At 45.5% G+C, this 14,482-nt stretch overlaps 1 protein-coding gene across 8 annotated transcripts in view; it reads left to right on the forward strand.

Moving 5' to 3' along the window:
• The first annotated feature begins 12,309 nt into the window (after positions 1-12,309).
• The window catches only part of CCDC93 (CCC complex scaffolding subunit CCDC93), a 63,205-nt gene continuing 61,032 nt past the window's right edge, over positions 12,310-14,482 (forward strand). For 4 of the 8 annotated variants that reach the window (XM_084808286.1, XM_084808301.1, XM_084808270.1 and 1 more), the window contains exon 1: positions 12,310-12,485. Coding sequence is in view for 4 of the 8 variants with exons in the window: in XM_084808270.1 (XP_084664396.1) it covers positions 12,453-12,485 (33 nt within the window). In the remaining 4 variants the exon portion in view is untranslated. Of the gene's footprint in view, positions 12,486-12,993; positions 13,039-14,482 lie in introns of those variants that run through there. The other 4 variants (XM_084808309.1, XM_084808258.1, XM_084808263.1 and 1 more) reach the window with 2 other exon arrangements.

A 14,482-nucleotide genomic window follows, 5' to 3' on the forward strand; every position in this document is an offset into this window, starting at 1 on the left:
CCCTCCAGTTTACTCCTCTAAAAGTATATCTACATCTTTACATTCTTGCTTTCTTTTTTTCTTTTCTTTTTCAATAGAATATTTATTTATACATAAAACAATATACAATATAGCAATATATAATACCATCAATATACACACTCAGGGAGCAATCCTATGGCCACTAGTCAGCGGCTAGATAGTCATAGGATGTGTGGGTTTCCAGGATCTGACCTTCGCCCCCTTCCTCACTGCCTCGCAGGCAGTGTGGAATGGCCTCATGGTCCGTGCTCAGAAGAGAAACGTGGAGCGGTGAAAACGGGGCATTCCTGGGGGCATTCCTGGGTGGGGAAGGCAGAAATGCCAGTACAATACATCCTCTGTGTCATCTGGCAGCCTTCTCCCCTGCTCCTCCTTCCCGTGGCTAGACAGCCGAAATCGGCTGTCTAGCCGCAAATGCAGGGCAGTAGAAGTGCGGAGGGAACGATCCCCTCTGTGCTTCTCCTGCCCTGCATTGGATAGGCGGTCGCCTCCGAGTTCAGAGGCGGCTGCCTATCCGCATAGGATTGCACCCTAAATTATTATCAATCTATCACATCAAATAATCTGCAGAATATTAGCTACTCAACCAAAAAGACCTGCATAATACTACATATACAAATTGATCATTAAGTTAAATACCATATAGGATAAATAACAAAAAACATCAAGTACTACTTGCCTTTATGCCAATAATTTAGGAAATAGTAAAGTAAGAATGTGTATTAATTTCTATACCATAATTATTTTTCCAATACTCAATAAAAGGTTTCCACTCCTTCACAAATCTGGGATTCTTCTGTCTACCATCTCTCAATCTAACTCCCTCACTCATGTTCAATAATTGTGCTTTTTTGCTAAAATTTGGTAAAGCATCCCTTACATGTAATTGGTTTTGTATTTTTGCCGTTCTTGGCAATACTCATTTTTGCTGCCGTTAGCAAAGTAGATATGATTCGTTGGTGAATTTTTGGGATCTCAGGTGGAAAGAACATGAATATTGTTTCAGTGCTAAAGGACAAGTTGCGCCCAGTTCTTTCTATAGGAAGAAAGAATATCTTCAATTAGTTACCTGGGTAAATAACGCACAATGATCCAAAAACAACAACACAGTTTGGTGCTTGAGCACAGACAGTTCTCCTGAGATGAGTCAGTTGTTTTGTGTAGGAAGAACCAACACGGCGGCCCCTCCCAGCCTTTCTTCTAGACGATGCTTCAGCTGTAACATTTTGGCTTCCTACCGTGTGTTGAATTTTCATATTGAATCCCTGCAGTTTTGATATTAGGGTTTTCCATAAACCGTGCCCATTGCAATGATGAATGTTCAGTCTGAATGGTGAACGCTTGTTCTCAAGCGTAGGGTCAGTTTCTTTAGCACCCACTCAATTTCAATGCACTCCTCTTGAGGTGTAGACAGATGCCTTTATCTTGGAATCACTTTTCTACTCAATATGCAACTGGGAACCTTTCCTCCTCTTGTCCAATACTGCATGGAGATGGAGGCTTCCTAGCACTACCAGTTAGAAGGTATCCTTTTCTTTATCTTTTTAATAGTTTTTCTGTGGTAAGAACAAAGATGGAGGAAGCAGTGGGGAAAGATGGCAGAGTTACAAATGGAAGACATCACTGTCTGCTCCCCCACCCCCCTAAAATTCCGTGGATAAGGCAGGGCGATGCTGCAATAAAAGCTTTGTCTGGAACCAAAGAGAGGCTTTGCTGTAGCCTTCTCCAACTTGGTGCCCTCCAGATGGTTTGGACTCCAACTCCCATCAGCCTCAGCCAGCATGGCCAATGATCAGGAATTCTGGGAGCTGTTGTCCAAAACATCTGGAGGGCACCAGGTTGGGGAAAGCTGAGCTACATAAAAGATGATATCATAGTCCAGACCTTTCAGCACTGTCAAAGAGAATGAGGCTGCAATCCTAAAAATGTATTAGTAAACAAGCCCTGCTGAACACAGTGCGACTTACTTCTGAGTAAACATGCAAAGGATTGTGCTGTATAATTTCCTTTAAATGGTCAAACACAGCTTGGCATTCTGGAGTCCAAACCAAACTACTTTTTCTGGCATTTTTTCTTAGTGAGAACATGGAGACAGATGACAGAACTTAGCCACAAACCTGTGACAATAACCCACCAACCCCCAAAATGGCCTGACCCGTTTCTTGGATTTTGAAGGCTCCCAATTCTTTATTACCTCTACTTTGTTTCATATTTAAACAATGTCCCCTAGTTCCACTCTAGGTAAACAGCCCCTGGCATAGCTAACTGGCACTTGCTTATATGGATAGTGAGCCTTGCCCCCTGAATGGTGCTCAGCTAGGTGCTAGTTCCACTCTTTACTAGATATAGCCATATCATCTACGGAAGATACTACAGATTCACTCATACCAAATCCACGTAAGACTTTATTCCACTGTCTGAAGGATACTAAAATTACAGGCAATGCCTATACTCTTCAAGATGGCTTTTTAATAGTTGACTCTCAACTCTAACTTCTCTTCAGTGCCCTAGGATCAGCCTTTCTATTAAACTGATAAGGTAGAAATTGAATTGGTGGATGCTAACCTGTATCTACAGCTTGCCATTTATGTTCTCCCCCATCTGTTTTTGAAAACTTTCTGAAACTGTTTCCAGATTAACAATCTCCTCTCGTTCTGAACAGTCTAGATCCTCAAATTTCACTTGCTCTGAGTACTGGGTTACAAATTGACAAAGCCCTTATCCAGATTCTCTGTGTTATCTACAACTGTCACTTTCAAAATGATAGAAGATTTTCATTATTCCCTGTCTTTTCACAAGCATGAAAGGGATTCATCTTGCATAAAATAATCTTATTTTTCAAAACTGTGTTCAAATTTTTGGAAAGTTATTGCACAAATGGCAAATTAATAATAATAATTAATAATAATATGGTATAAAAAAGAAGCAAACCAAAAATAAAAAATATCAAGAGTCAACATCGATAGGTGATGATCATGTGCAGAAAGGTAGTTTTGGTATACAGACCTCCTCCTTCTTCTTCTTCTTCCAACAGATTAATCTGGTTACTGGAATTATTATAATAACCCCCCAATAATAATTGTTTTGAACAGCATAATAGTAAGATTACTTTAACAGATATAAACAAAAGTAAGCAAATAAAGAGAAAACCTTATAGAAATAATAATTTTATAGTCAATTCTATGTTCATGGCCTGGGATAAGTACAAGAATGCATTGGCTCTTCATGTTTCAACATCAGTAATAAATGATGAGGCTTTCCATTTGGATGGCCATCTTGGTAGTTTTATGCCTGCTCAAGATAGATAGGTATGAAAAGCTATATGTAAGTAATGGTGTATTCTCTTTCAATCAAGTTACAAATAGGGAGAAAGAAAATACCCCTTTCATCAGTAACTACAAATGAGGTCTTTCTAAATTAAATCCAATGTAAAAATAAAATAAAATAAATAAAATAAGAGGGGCCACGGTGGCTTAGTGGTTAAGACGCTGAACTGCAGACTGGAAGGTCGGCAGGTCAGCAGTTCGAGACCCAAGTGCTGCGTGACGGAGTGAGCTCCTGTCTTCAGTCCCAGCTTCTGCCAACCTAGCAGTTCGAAAGCAAGAAATTGCAAGTAGATAAATAGGTACCGCCTCGGCAGGAAAGGTAACTGTTCCGTGCACCTCGGTGTTCAGTCATGCCGGCCACATGACCACGGAAGCGTCTTTGGACAGTGCTGGCTCTTCGGCTTAGAAACGGGGATGAGCACCGCACCCTAGAGTCGGACACGACTGGTTGGGGACACCTTTACCTTTTTAAATATAAAATACTCAGGATTATATCTAATTTTGAAAAACTGAATTTCACAGAAAAAAAAACCTATATCTAATGTGTATTTATCATATAATATTTGATAAAAAATACAATTCTATAAGAACTACATGTTGGGGGGAACAATCCTATGGTGGTTAGACAGTGGCTAGACAGCCATAGGATATCCTGTTATCTGAGAACCGACCTCAGAGCCCGCACTCTGAGGTCAGTTCCCAGAGAACCTACCTCCTCCCTCTTCTGCACTGCCTTGGAGGCAGCGCGGAACAGCCCTGTCCTCCTCGCACGCAAGAGGTGTGCAGAGGGGCTGGAAAGGGGCATGGCTTGGGGGCGTTCTGGGGCGGGGCGGGAAGAAATGCCTGTACGACACATCCAATGTGTTGTACAGCAGCCTTCTCCCCCACTCAGCCCTCCCGCGGCTAGACATTGGTTGTCTAGCTGAAAATGCGGGGCAAGAGAAGCACGGAGGGAACGATCCCCTTCATGCTTCTCCTGTCCTGCTTTGGATAGGTGGTCACCTCCAAGTTTGGAGGCGGCCACCTGTCTGGATAGGATTGCGCCCTAAATAGCATAGAGACTTTTGAACAGAAATACCTAATGAAATCAGGCTCAAAATTCACAATTGCTTTAAACTTCAAGAAAGTATTACAAACTGGCCTCACAACTGGCCTCATCTAACTGTATAAAATACATGGAGGGAGCAATCCAATTGGGATTGGCGGCCGCCTCCAAACTCAGAGGCGGCCACCTATCCAAGGCAGGGCAGGAGAAGAACGGAGGGGATCGTCCCCTCTGTGCTTCAGCCACCCTGCTCTCGTGGCTAGACAGCCTAGTTCAGCTGTCTAGCCACAGGAAGGTGGAGTGGGGGAAGCGACTGCCGGATGACACATAGGATGTGTCATACTGGCATTTCCACCTTCCCTGCTCCGGAATGCCCTCAGGAACGCCCCATTTTCACCGCTCCATGCTCTTCTTCTGAGCACGGAGCATGGGGCCATTCCGAGCTGCCTACAAGGCAGCACAGGAGGGGGGAAAGTCGATTTTCAGGGAAACGACCTCAGAGCACGGGCTCTGAGGTTGGTTCCTGGAAACTGACGTATCCTATGGCTGTCTAGCTGCTGACTAGCAGCCATAGGATTGTGCCCAAAATGTATCAGGGTGCAATCCTATGCATGTTTAGACAGAAACAGAAGGCAGCATGGCTAGCTAGAAGGATACTGGGAGTTGTAGGACTTTTTAATGTCTAAACATGCAATGGATTGTACTGTAAAGTTAGAAAAAGAAGCTGTTGGTTCTGGAAGAGACCTAAAGGAGACTTCTACCACGTCTGACAAAAATGCTATAGACTAATCAAAATTTAACGATCTCTAAAATGAGAATTTTCAGCTACATTTAGCTCTGTAGAAGAAACAATGTGCCTTCTCACGTTTAGCTCTGTAGAAGAAACAATGTGCCTTCTCACGTTTGTTAATTACTTCTTCAACAACACACGAATCTCTTTTTGTATATGTTCACTGCATCATGGTTGACATTCCAAGACGCTGGAGGGCAGAAAACAAACTTAATAAAATAGAATGGTTAAGGAAAACTTGGAAATTACTAACTTTAGTTAAGTTTAACAGCATTTAGTTAAATTAAGATCCACAGCCAAATGCAAAACAATTTCTGAAGCTTGCAGACCAGCTGTCAATTCTATATCAGGTGCTAGAAAGATTCATAATCTATTTTCTTGTATGAGGCCATCTGCGTTTGTTCAATTGGATATAACTATTACTTAGTTTTCTTGTATGAGCCCATCTGGCTGTGTTTACAGTCATATATGATAGACTATGAGTGTTTTTGTTTTTATGTGTGTGTTTTGTCGAAGTATGTGTGCATTTTTGTTGAAAAGAAGAAGTGTTTATACATTCAGTGGGGGGAAGAACATCACCAGAACAATTCCCAGCTGCTAGTAATTTCACTGAGAGCAAGATAGTTTGAAAACAATTTAGTCCACATCAATCCCTTCTGGGTTGGGACCACTTGCACTGTGGTAGGTACCAACAAATACGGGTATCTATGTTAATGCTCCCAAATAATCTACCCCAGCTTTGCCCAACCCGATGCCGTCCCGGTGTTTTGGACTACAACTCCCATCAGGCCTTGCCAGCATGGCCAATGGCCAGGGATGATGGAGTTGCAGTCCAAAACTCTGGAGGGCACCAGGTTGGAGAAGGCTGCTCTACCTGAAGTTAGACTAGCTGATGTTGCTGTTTCCCACGATTACATAGCTGAGGTTACAACCAAGGTAAATCCCTGTGTGAACAAGCCTTACATTTATTATGTGTGCTGTTTCTCTGTTTTCCTTGGAAGTGTCAGGTATCAACTCCTGCCAGATGCAAGATGCTAGCTGGATCTGGCACAGTAGCTCCGATTATTACTGAAGAGAACTTAAGTCGGCATCATTGCAGAAGACTGGGAGATAGTTTATCATGCTCCTTCCATGCACCAACAAGGAAATTGCTGTCATGTTGCTGATTTTCAAATCAGAATTACAGGTGCTGCTGATAGCAAGTGGCAAGCCACGAAGCGGCAAGAACACCGTTTAATTTTCAGATACCAGGTTGACTTCTGCTTTGGATGTCGTTGGAAATAATCTTATAAAATGAGCAAAATGTGAATATGGAACTATGGAATGCTGAAATGGCATTCATCTTTTAGATCAATTTTTAAAGCAGTTAGCATCTTAGTAAAAATGTGTGTCCTGATAATACTAAGCAGGATTCTGATTGGATTTTTTTTTTTTAAGTAGGAGAAATACTGGGTCTGCATCCCCTTAACACTCTTATAATGTCATTCTAGTAGCACAACCTGTCTTTGATGAGCTTCCACCGGGCTTTAAAAACCTGGCTGTTCAGGTGGGCATTTGGGTGGGTTCGTGTTTTTTAGAGTGGTGTTGTTTTATGTTGTTTTGTTCAGTTGATTATGTAAATTCATTGTATTTCATGTTATTAATATTGTACGCTGCCTAGAGCGGCCGGGTAGCCAGACAGATGGGTGGCTAATAAATCTAACAAACGAATAAATAAATAAAATTTACTCACAAGTGAGTCCCACTGTGGACAATGGAGCTTACTCCCAGAGATACATACGCATAAGATTGGAGCCTAAATTAATAATTTTGGTACCAATTCAGACAATAAGCTTTTACTTTTTCAACCCAGTTGTTAACTGTATGTAAGAATCTGCACTCAAGATCACAATGCAGGTTACTCTTTAACCTCCTTGTTGTACTCGCAGCATACTGGTATTCACAGCCAGCATGGTTAACATAATTAAAATGTGACTTCTGTCCTCTCACTTTTTCAGTGCATGCTTATGGGGTGAAAAGAGGAGTCTAATATGCAGTATTGATTGTGGCTACAGAACCAGGCAATGCAAGGTGAATAATTACGCAGGGTACGAGGGAGTGGTTTTGTATGGGTGGCTATTGCTACCATGACCCTAAAGCCATCTCGCATGGTAGTTGTTGTTGTTGTTCAGTCGTTCAGTCGTGTCCGACTCTTCGTGACCCCATGGACCATAGCACGCCAGGCCTTCCTGTCCTGCGCTCTCTCCCGGAGCGTGCTCAAGTTCATATTCATTGCATCCGTGATGCTATCTAGCCATCTCATCCTCTGCCGTCCCCTTCTCCTTTTGCCTTCAGTCTTTCCCAGCATCAGGGTCTTTTCCAGGGAGTTTTCTCTTCGCATTAGGTGGCCAAAATATTGGAGCTTCAGCTTCATTATCTGTCCTTCCAATGAGCACTCAGGGTTGATTTCCTTTAGGATGGACTGATTTGACCTCCTTGCAGTCCAGGGCACTCGTAAGAGTCTTCTCCAGCACCACAGTTCGAAAGCATCAATTCTTCGGCGCTCAGCCTTCCTTATAGTCCAGCTCTCACAGCCATACATTACTACTGGGAAAACCATAGCTTTGATTAGACGGACCTTTGTCGGCAAGGTGATGTCTCTGCTTCTTACTATGCTGTCTAGGTTTGCCATAGCTTTCCTCCCAAGGAGCAAGCGTCTTTTAATTTCATGGCTACAGTCACCGTCTGCGGTGATCTTGGAGCCCAAGAAAGTAAAATCTGTCACTGCTTCCATTTCTTCCCCTTCTATATGCCAGGAAGTGATAGGGCCAGATGACATGATCTTCGTTTTTTTAATGTTGAGTTTCAAACCAGCTTTTGCACTCTCCTCTTTCACCCTCAACAAGAGGCTCTTGAGATCCTCTTCGCTTTCTGCCATTAGGGTGGTATCGTCTGCATATCGGAGGTTGTTGATAATTCTCCCGGCAATCTTAATTCCGACCTCTGATTCATCCAACCCGGCATTTCTCATGATGTACTCTGCATATAAGTTAAATAAGCAGGGTGACAATATGCAGCCTTGTCGTACTCCTTTTCCAATTTTGAACCAATCGGTTGTTCCATCTCTGGTTCTTACTGTTGCTTCTTGACCCTCGTACAGGTTTCTCAGGAGACAGGTAAGGTGGTCTGGTACTCCCATCACTTTCAGAATTTGCCACAGTTTGTTGTGATCCACACAATCAAAGGCTTTAGCGTAGTCAATGAAGCAGAAATAGACGTTTTTCTGGAATTCTCTTGCTTTCTCCATGATGCAGCGAATGTTGGCGATTTGATCTCTAGTTCCTCTGCCTCTTCGAAACCCAGCTTGTACTTCCGGTAGTTCTCGGTTCGCATACTGCTGAAGCCTAGCTTGTAGGATTTTGAGCATCACCTTGCTGGCATGTGAAATGAGCGCAATTGTGCGGTAGTTTGAACACTCTTTGGCGTTGCCCTTCTTTGGAATTGGAATGTAAACTGACCTTTTCCAGTCTTGTGGCCACTGTTGAGTGTTCCAGATTTGTTGGCATATTGAATGCAGCACTTTAACAGCATCACCTTTTAGGATTTTAAATAGCTCGGCTGGAATACTGTCATCTCCGCTAGCTTTGTTGTTACTAATGCTTCCTAAGGCCCACTTGACTTCACTCTCTAGGATGTCCGGCTCAAGTTCAGTGACCGCACTATCATGGCTATCAGGGACATTCAGATCTTTCCTGTATAGTTCTTCTGTGTATTCTTTCCACCTCTTCTTAATCTCATCTGTTTCTGTTAGGTCCCTGCCTTCTTTGTCCTTTATCATGCCCGTCTTTGCACAAAACGTTCCCTTGAGATCTCCAATTTTCTTGAAGAGATCTCTAGTCTTTCCCATTCTGTTGTTTTCCTCGATTTCTTTGCATTGTTCATTTAAGAAGGCCTTCTTGTCTCTCCTTGCTATTCTCTGGAAGTCTGCATTCAGTTGGGTATATCTTCCCCTTTCTCCTTTGCTTTTCGCTTCCCTTCTTTCGTGAGCTACTTGTAAAGCCTCATCAGACAGCCACTTGGCTTTCTTGCATTTCTTTTTCTTTGGGATGGATTTCGTTGCTGCCTCCTGAACAATGTTACGGACCTCCGTCCATAGTTCCTCAGGCACTCTGTCTATCAGGTCTAATCCCTGAAATCTATTCCTCACCTCCACTGTATATTCATCAGGGATATGATTTAGGTCATACCTGAACGGTTTAGTGGTTTTCCCTACGTTCTTCAATTTCAGCCGAAATTTTGCAAGAAGCAGCTCATGATCTGAGCCACAGTCAGCTCCAGGTCTTGTTTTTACTGACTGTATGGAGCTTCTCCATCTTTGGCTGCAAAGGACATAATCAATCTGATTTCGATATTGACCATCTGGTGACGTCCATGTGTAGAGTCGCCTCTTGTGCTGTTGGAAAAGAGTGTTTGCTATGATCAGCATGTTCTCTTGGCAAAACTCTATTAGCTTTTGTCCTGCTTCATTTTGTACACCAAGGCCATGCCTGCCTGTTATCCCGGTGATTTCTTGACTTCCTACTTTAGCATTCCAATCCCCTATGATGAAGAGGACAAAGCTATATCCGTGGTAGCACTTTCAGGGTGGGTAGCATGTTGTCTGTTCAGGGCTGGTGCCAGCTTTGGCAAGATGTTCCTGGCAGGTTCCTGGGCAAGATGCTCTCTTCAGGCCCCCTCAGTGCCACCATGGGAAGCTTACCAAGTGGTAGGTGGTAAGAGCAGGGACAGGCATTTCCCCCTTTTTTTTAATAGGACACCCAACCAGCAGTACTTAGCCTGGCACTGTAAAGTAAAATACCAGGAGGGGCTGCAGCCGCCCACCATCTTCATGTCCCCAGAATGCCTCTGTGTCCAGTGTTCATTGTGAAAACAGAAGGAGGTGAACATCCAAACTAGATCACACAGAAGACAAACAGGCTCTCAGGAAGCAAAAATAAATTTATTGTAGGAAGCCCAACACATTTCAGCCTTTTTCTTATTTTTAGGCCTTTTTCAGGGGGTAGAGAAAAAAGCCTGCAGAACTTTTTCAGCAAAAGGTTGTTTCCTGTGTCAATAGATTGACACAATAGTACGTGTCCTCTGCCCCTTCCTGACCCCACCCTGCGTCTCCTTTGGGTAAAATAAATTAGGATAATATATTCACTGTTATATCTCAGAAGCATCTGCCTGGGAAATAAGGGTTCAATTCACACAGGCGTGTTTGTTATTTGGTCACTTCAACATGGTAACTTGTATGTGTGAAACAGCCATCACAAATCACACCGCAGAAGATCTTAAGAAAGAAAAAAACATAATGGAGAACAAGTCCATAACATATGGAGGGCACCAGGTTGTCTACCCCATAAGATTGTACTGTTCCTGGCTCTGGATGGACTAAAGTTTAAGGTTGCAATTCCATACATCTTGGAGTAAGCGGAATTGAAATTAGTGGGATAGGATAGGGTAGCCTTGCGAAGAGAAAACTCCCTGGAAAAGACCCTGATGCTGGGAAAGACTGAAGGCAAAAGGAGAAGGGGACGGCAGAGGATGAGATGGCTAGATAGCATCACGGATGCAATGAATATGAACTTGAGCACGCTCCGGGAGAGAGCGCAGGACAGGAAGGCCTGGCGTGCTATGGTCCATGGGGTCACGAAGAGTCGGACACGACTGAACGACTGAACAACAACAACAATAGGGTAGCCTTCCCCAACCTGGTACCTTTCAGATGTGCTGGCCTATGACTTCCATCATCCCCAGCTAGCATGCTGACTGGGGATGATGGAAGTTGTAGTCCAATACATCTAGAGGGTGCCAGGTTGGAGAAGGCTCAGATAGGGTTTAATAAGGTATTATGGGTTGCTGGAGAGCGTTTAAAAAGTAAGAGACCCCTTGGAAATGTATTTTTTTTACTTTCTTTGCAAGCTGCTTTTGTGTTTTGAACCTCTGTTAGTGCTCATAACATATGCGAAAGGTCAGGAGCTGACCAGTCTCGGAGAAAACCTGTCCAGAGAAGGAAGCACCCTGGTCCACCAATTGCTCCTTGCAGAAGTATGGCGGGAGCAGCAGCGATCGGCAATGTGGAAATAAGCGCCAATTCTTATTGAGCTGCGCTTTCCTGGATAAAGGAGCCTTAAAAGAGGGGTGCAGAACCTCATGCCCCAGGGCTGAATCTGGCCCAACAAGGGTCTCAACCTGGCCCTCTCTTGGTCCGCAGAAGGCCATGCCACACCTTCTGCCACCACCCCCTATGCCCCAACTGATTGGTGCTTTCCTGGCTTTTGTGGCATTCCCCTGCCCCCTGAAGGGTTGAGACGCCCCTCCTAAGGCCTCAGCGCCAGCATCCGGAGCGTCAAGATCAAATATGCTGGTACTTTGGTCCTGCCCCCTTTGCCTTTGGCCCTGCCCACCACCGGCATGCAGCCCCTGAGAGCCAGGGTGTGATTAGGGCTGGACCTTGGGGTCCAGGGGCTTCCCAGGCCGGGAAAGGGGGGTGGGGCTGGTGACCATTGAGAGATCAGCAGGTCTGGGGGCAGCAGCAGACAACCCACCATCAGCACGTGGGCTGCCATGGGCACGCCAGGGCGTCCCTGACGTTGGGAGGGGGAAGGATGTAACTGGTTTTGCTCCACAACTGGAGTAAGGCACACCGCCATCGCGGGAGGCGCGGGCCATTCAGCCAGTGTCGAGGCCGCGCCACTGCCGAGAGCTGCTCTTACAGTGGAATCTGGCCTTCGGCCTCTTGGGAATAAGGGGCGCTTCGCTGCCCTGTGCCCCGCTGAGCGCCGCGACTTTTCGTACCGACGAACTCCCGCTTACACCGCGCTATATGAGGAGCAGTCTAGACACTACGCTATGCTAAAATACGCGAACTGCGCGCAGGCGGCCTCCCAGAGGTGCGAGGCGCGGCCCCCCGGTCCTCCGCCCGGCCGCCGCGCTGCTCCGGGCGCCAGACCAGCCGCCCGCCCCTCCGCGTCTTCCGTCGCAGGCGGTCACATGAGCAGCCTGCGCTCAGTCGCCCCCCCCTTGACAGAATGGCGCGGTCCGAATGGGTGGGGCGTGTTGCGTAGCGGGAGGAGGAGGAGGAGGAGGGGGGAGGGCAGACCAATGAACGGAAGGGGAGAGAATAATTTTGCGGAAGGAGGAAAGCGCCGCCGCGGTCCGCCTGCCTCGCCTCTGATCTTCGCGCTGAAGCGGGCCGATGTGACCGAAGGGGGAGACGCGGCCGGGCTGCTGGAGAGGCAGGGTGGGCATGGGCGCCCCCAAGGGGCAGGAGCCCCCGGAGGTAACGGGGAGAACGCGCTTCGCCGCTGGGGCGCGCTGGGGCGGGGCGCGGCGCTGCTTTTCCGTGTCTGCAGCCCGCTCCCTCTGGTGCAGCCTGGCCCTGCGCCGGCTGTGTCCCCCACCCCTTGCCTTTCGCTGGCGGTGGGGAGCGCGTCATTAGAGGGAAGAGAAGACGAGGTCGCCACGGTTTTAGAAATGGGGCACCCGTTGGAGCGGAGGGCGTGGGATTCCCGATGGGGTTCTGCGGTGGGTGGGTGGGTGCTTCCTTTTAGGCAGCGGTTGCTTCTGTAAAAGGAGAGGCGCAGGCTGCCGCCCTGTGCGCAGGTGCCTGAGCTGAGCCCCCACTGATCGCCCTTGGGCTTGATTCCGAATCGGCGCCCCTCTTCTCTGGGGGTGTGTGGTTTGTGTTTGGGGAGGGCACCTGACCCGGGTGTCTCATTGCTGAGCCAGAAGCACTCTGCACATGCCCAAGGCACTCGTTTTAATTGTGTGTTTTTTTAAACCCAAAGATAGCCGTGCCAGTCCGTGAGCAAGAAATCCCAAATCCACAAAAGGTATTGCCTTACTGTGGACTTTGGATTTTTTTAACCTGTGGGGTTTTGGATTTATTTATTTATTTATTCATTCATTTCATTTCATTTCATTTCTATACCGCCCAATAGCCGAAGCTCTCTGGGCGGTTCACAAAAATTAAAACCAAACGGTACACAATAAAACAATTTAAAATATATAGAACATTAAAACCACAGTACAACAATACAACCACAATAAAACCTAGCAGCAGTGCAGGAATTTAAAATACAGATTTAGAACAGCAAGATAAAAGTCTAGAAAGCTAAAATGCTAAAATGATTTTTAGTTATTCTTTCAAGTAGCTTTGATTGGGGATTAGTACTGAATAACAACAATGCTTCCCCTCAGGTTGGGCGAGTCCTGACTCAAATGCTGCTTCCCAATGCCATGAGGCTCAGAGTGTGGGATTGTATAAGGTTGTTCAGGCTCGATTACTTGTTTTAAGGCAGTGGGTTCTGCTCCAGAGCATATTTCCATGGATGTCATGTCTTGCACGGAGCTCTGTGAGGTGGCGGGGAGGAATTCTATAGTTCCTTTCCTAGTCAGAAATCTGAACTGGTGTATGTGTATGTCCTAAAATAGTCTGGGTAGCTGTGTATCTTCTGTGGGCCTTCTCTATCGATCAGTCCTGTGCAAGACTGGGGATTGTGAAATGACAGTTCACTATGTTGCATCACATGTAGGGATTCTGGAGGCAGAAATTCGGTGTTGTGACAATCTTGTGCATTTGTGTTCAATGGAACGTACTCCCATGGTTCGCTCAAGTTGTTGTTCACCTTTGTGTAGAATGTGTCGCAGGTTTTTTCAGGGGTGATTGAGAGACATTCTTATTGGTTTATTCCCATGGAACATTTTTGAACATGAAGTTGTGCATCTCCAAACACTTGTTTTTCAGCTTGGGGTTTGCCATGTGCAAATATATTCTTAGATTGCAGTGCATAATTGGGATTGGTAAAAAAAACAAGCCAGTATGGCTTTTTGCACTTATTTCATTTTATTTATCTACATGCATTATTGCACACAAGTGTAGACCAGCATGCATGAAAATGTAACATTGGCTTTAGGTGGATATGAAGTTTACCACATAACCAGGTTTGGCCTAAATAAACATAAGTGTGTGTTTTAAGGTGGCGTTTTTCAGAATGATTGGGCAATTGAATAAAACCCCTGTCTTCATCAATCCAAGAAGTGTTTCTGGTAGAAGTGGCGTAAAAATACATAACATAACAGGAACAAGTTGGGGCATTATACTATCTTAGTTTCTTAGAGAGCAATCCTATGGTCCCTGCGTGAGCATCCCAGGGACTATAAGATTATTCAGAGTCCCCCTTCCAAGGTCAGAGACAGCGCTTGGAAGGGGGAGTCGGAGATCCAACCCCCCCCCCCCCGACCCCTCATAGCTACTGTGGAAAGAAGTGCACCGGC

Source organism: Heloderma suspectum, chromosome 1 (genome assembly GCF_057233095.1).
Source record: "Heloderma suspectum isolate Gila_16-S chromosome 1, 16-S_ref, whole genome shotgun sequence".
NCBI lineage: Eukaryota > Metazoa > Chordata > Lepidosauria > Squamata > Helodermatidae > Heloderma > Heloderma suspectum.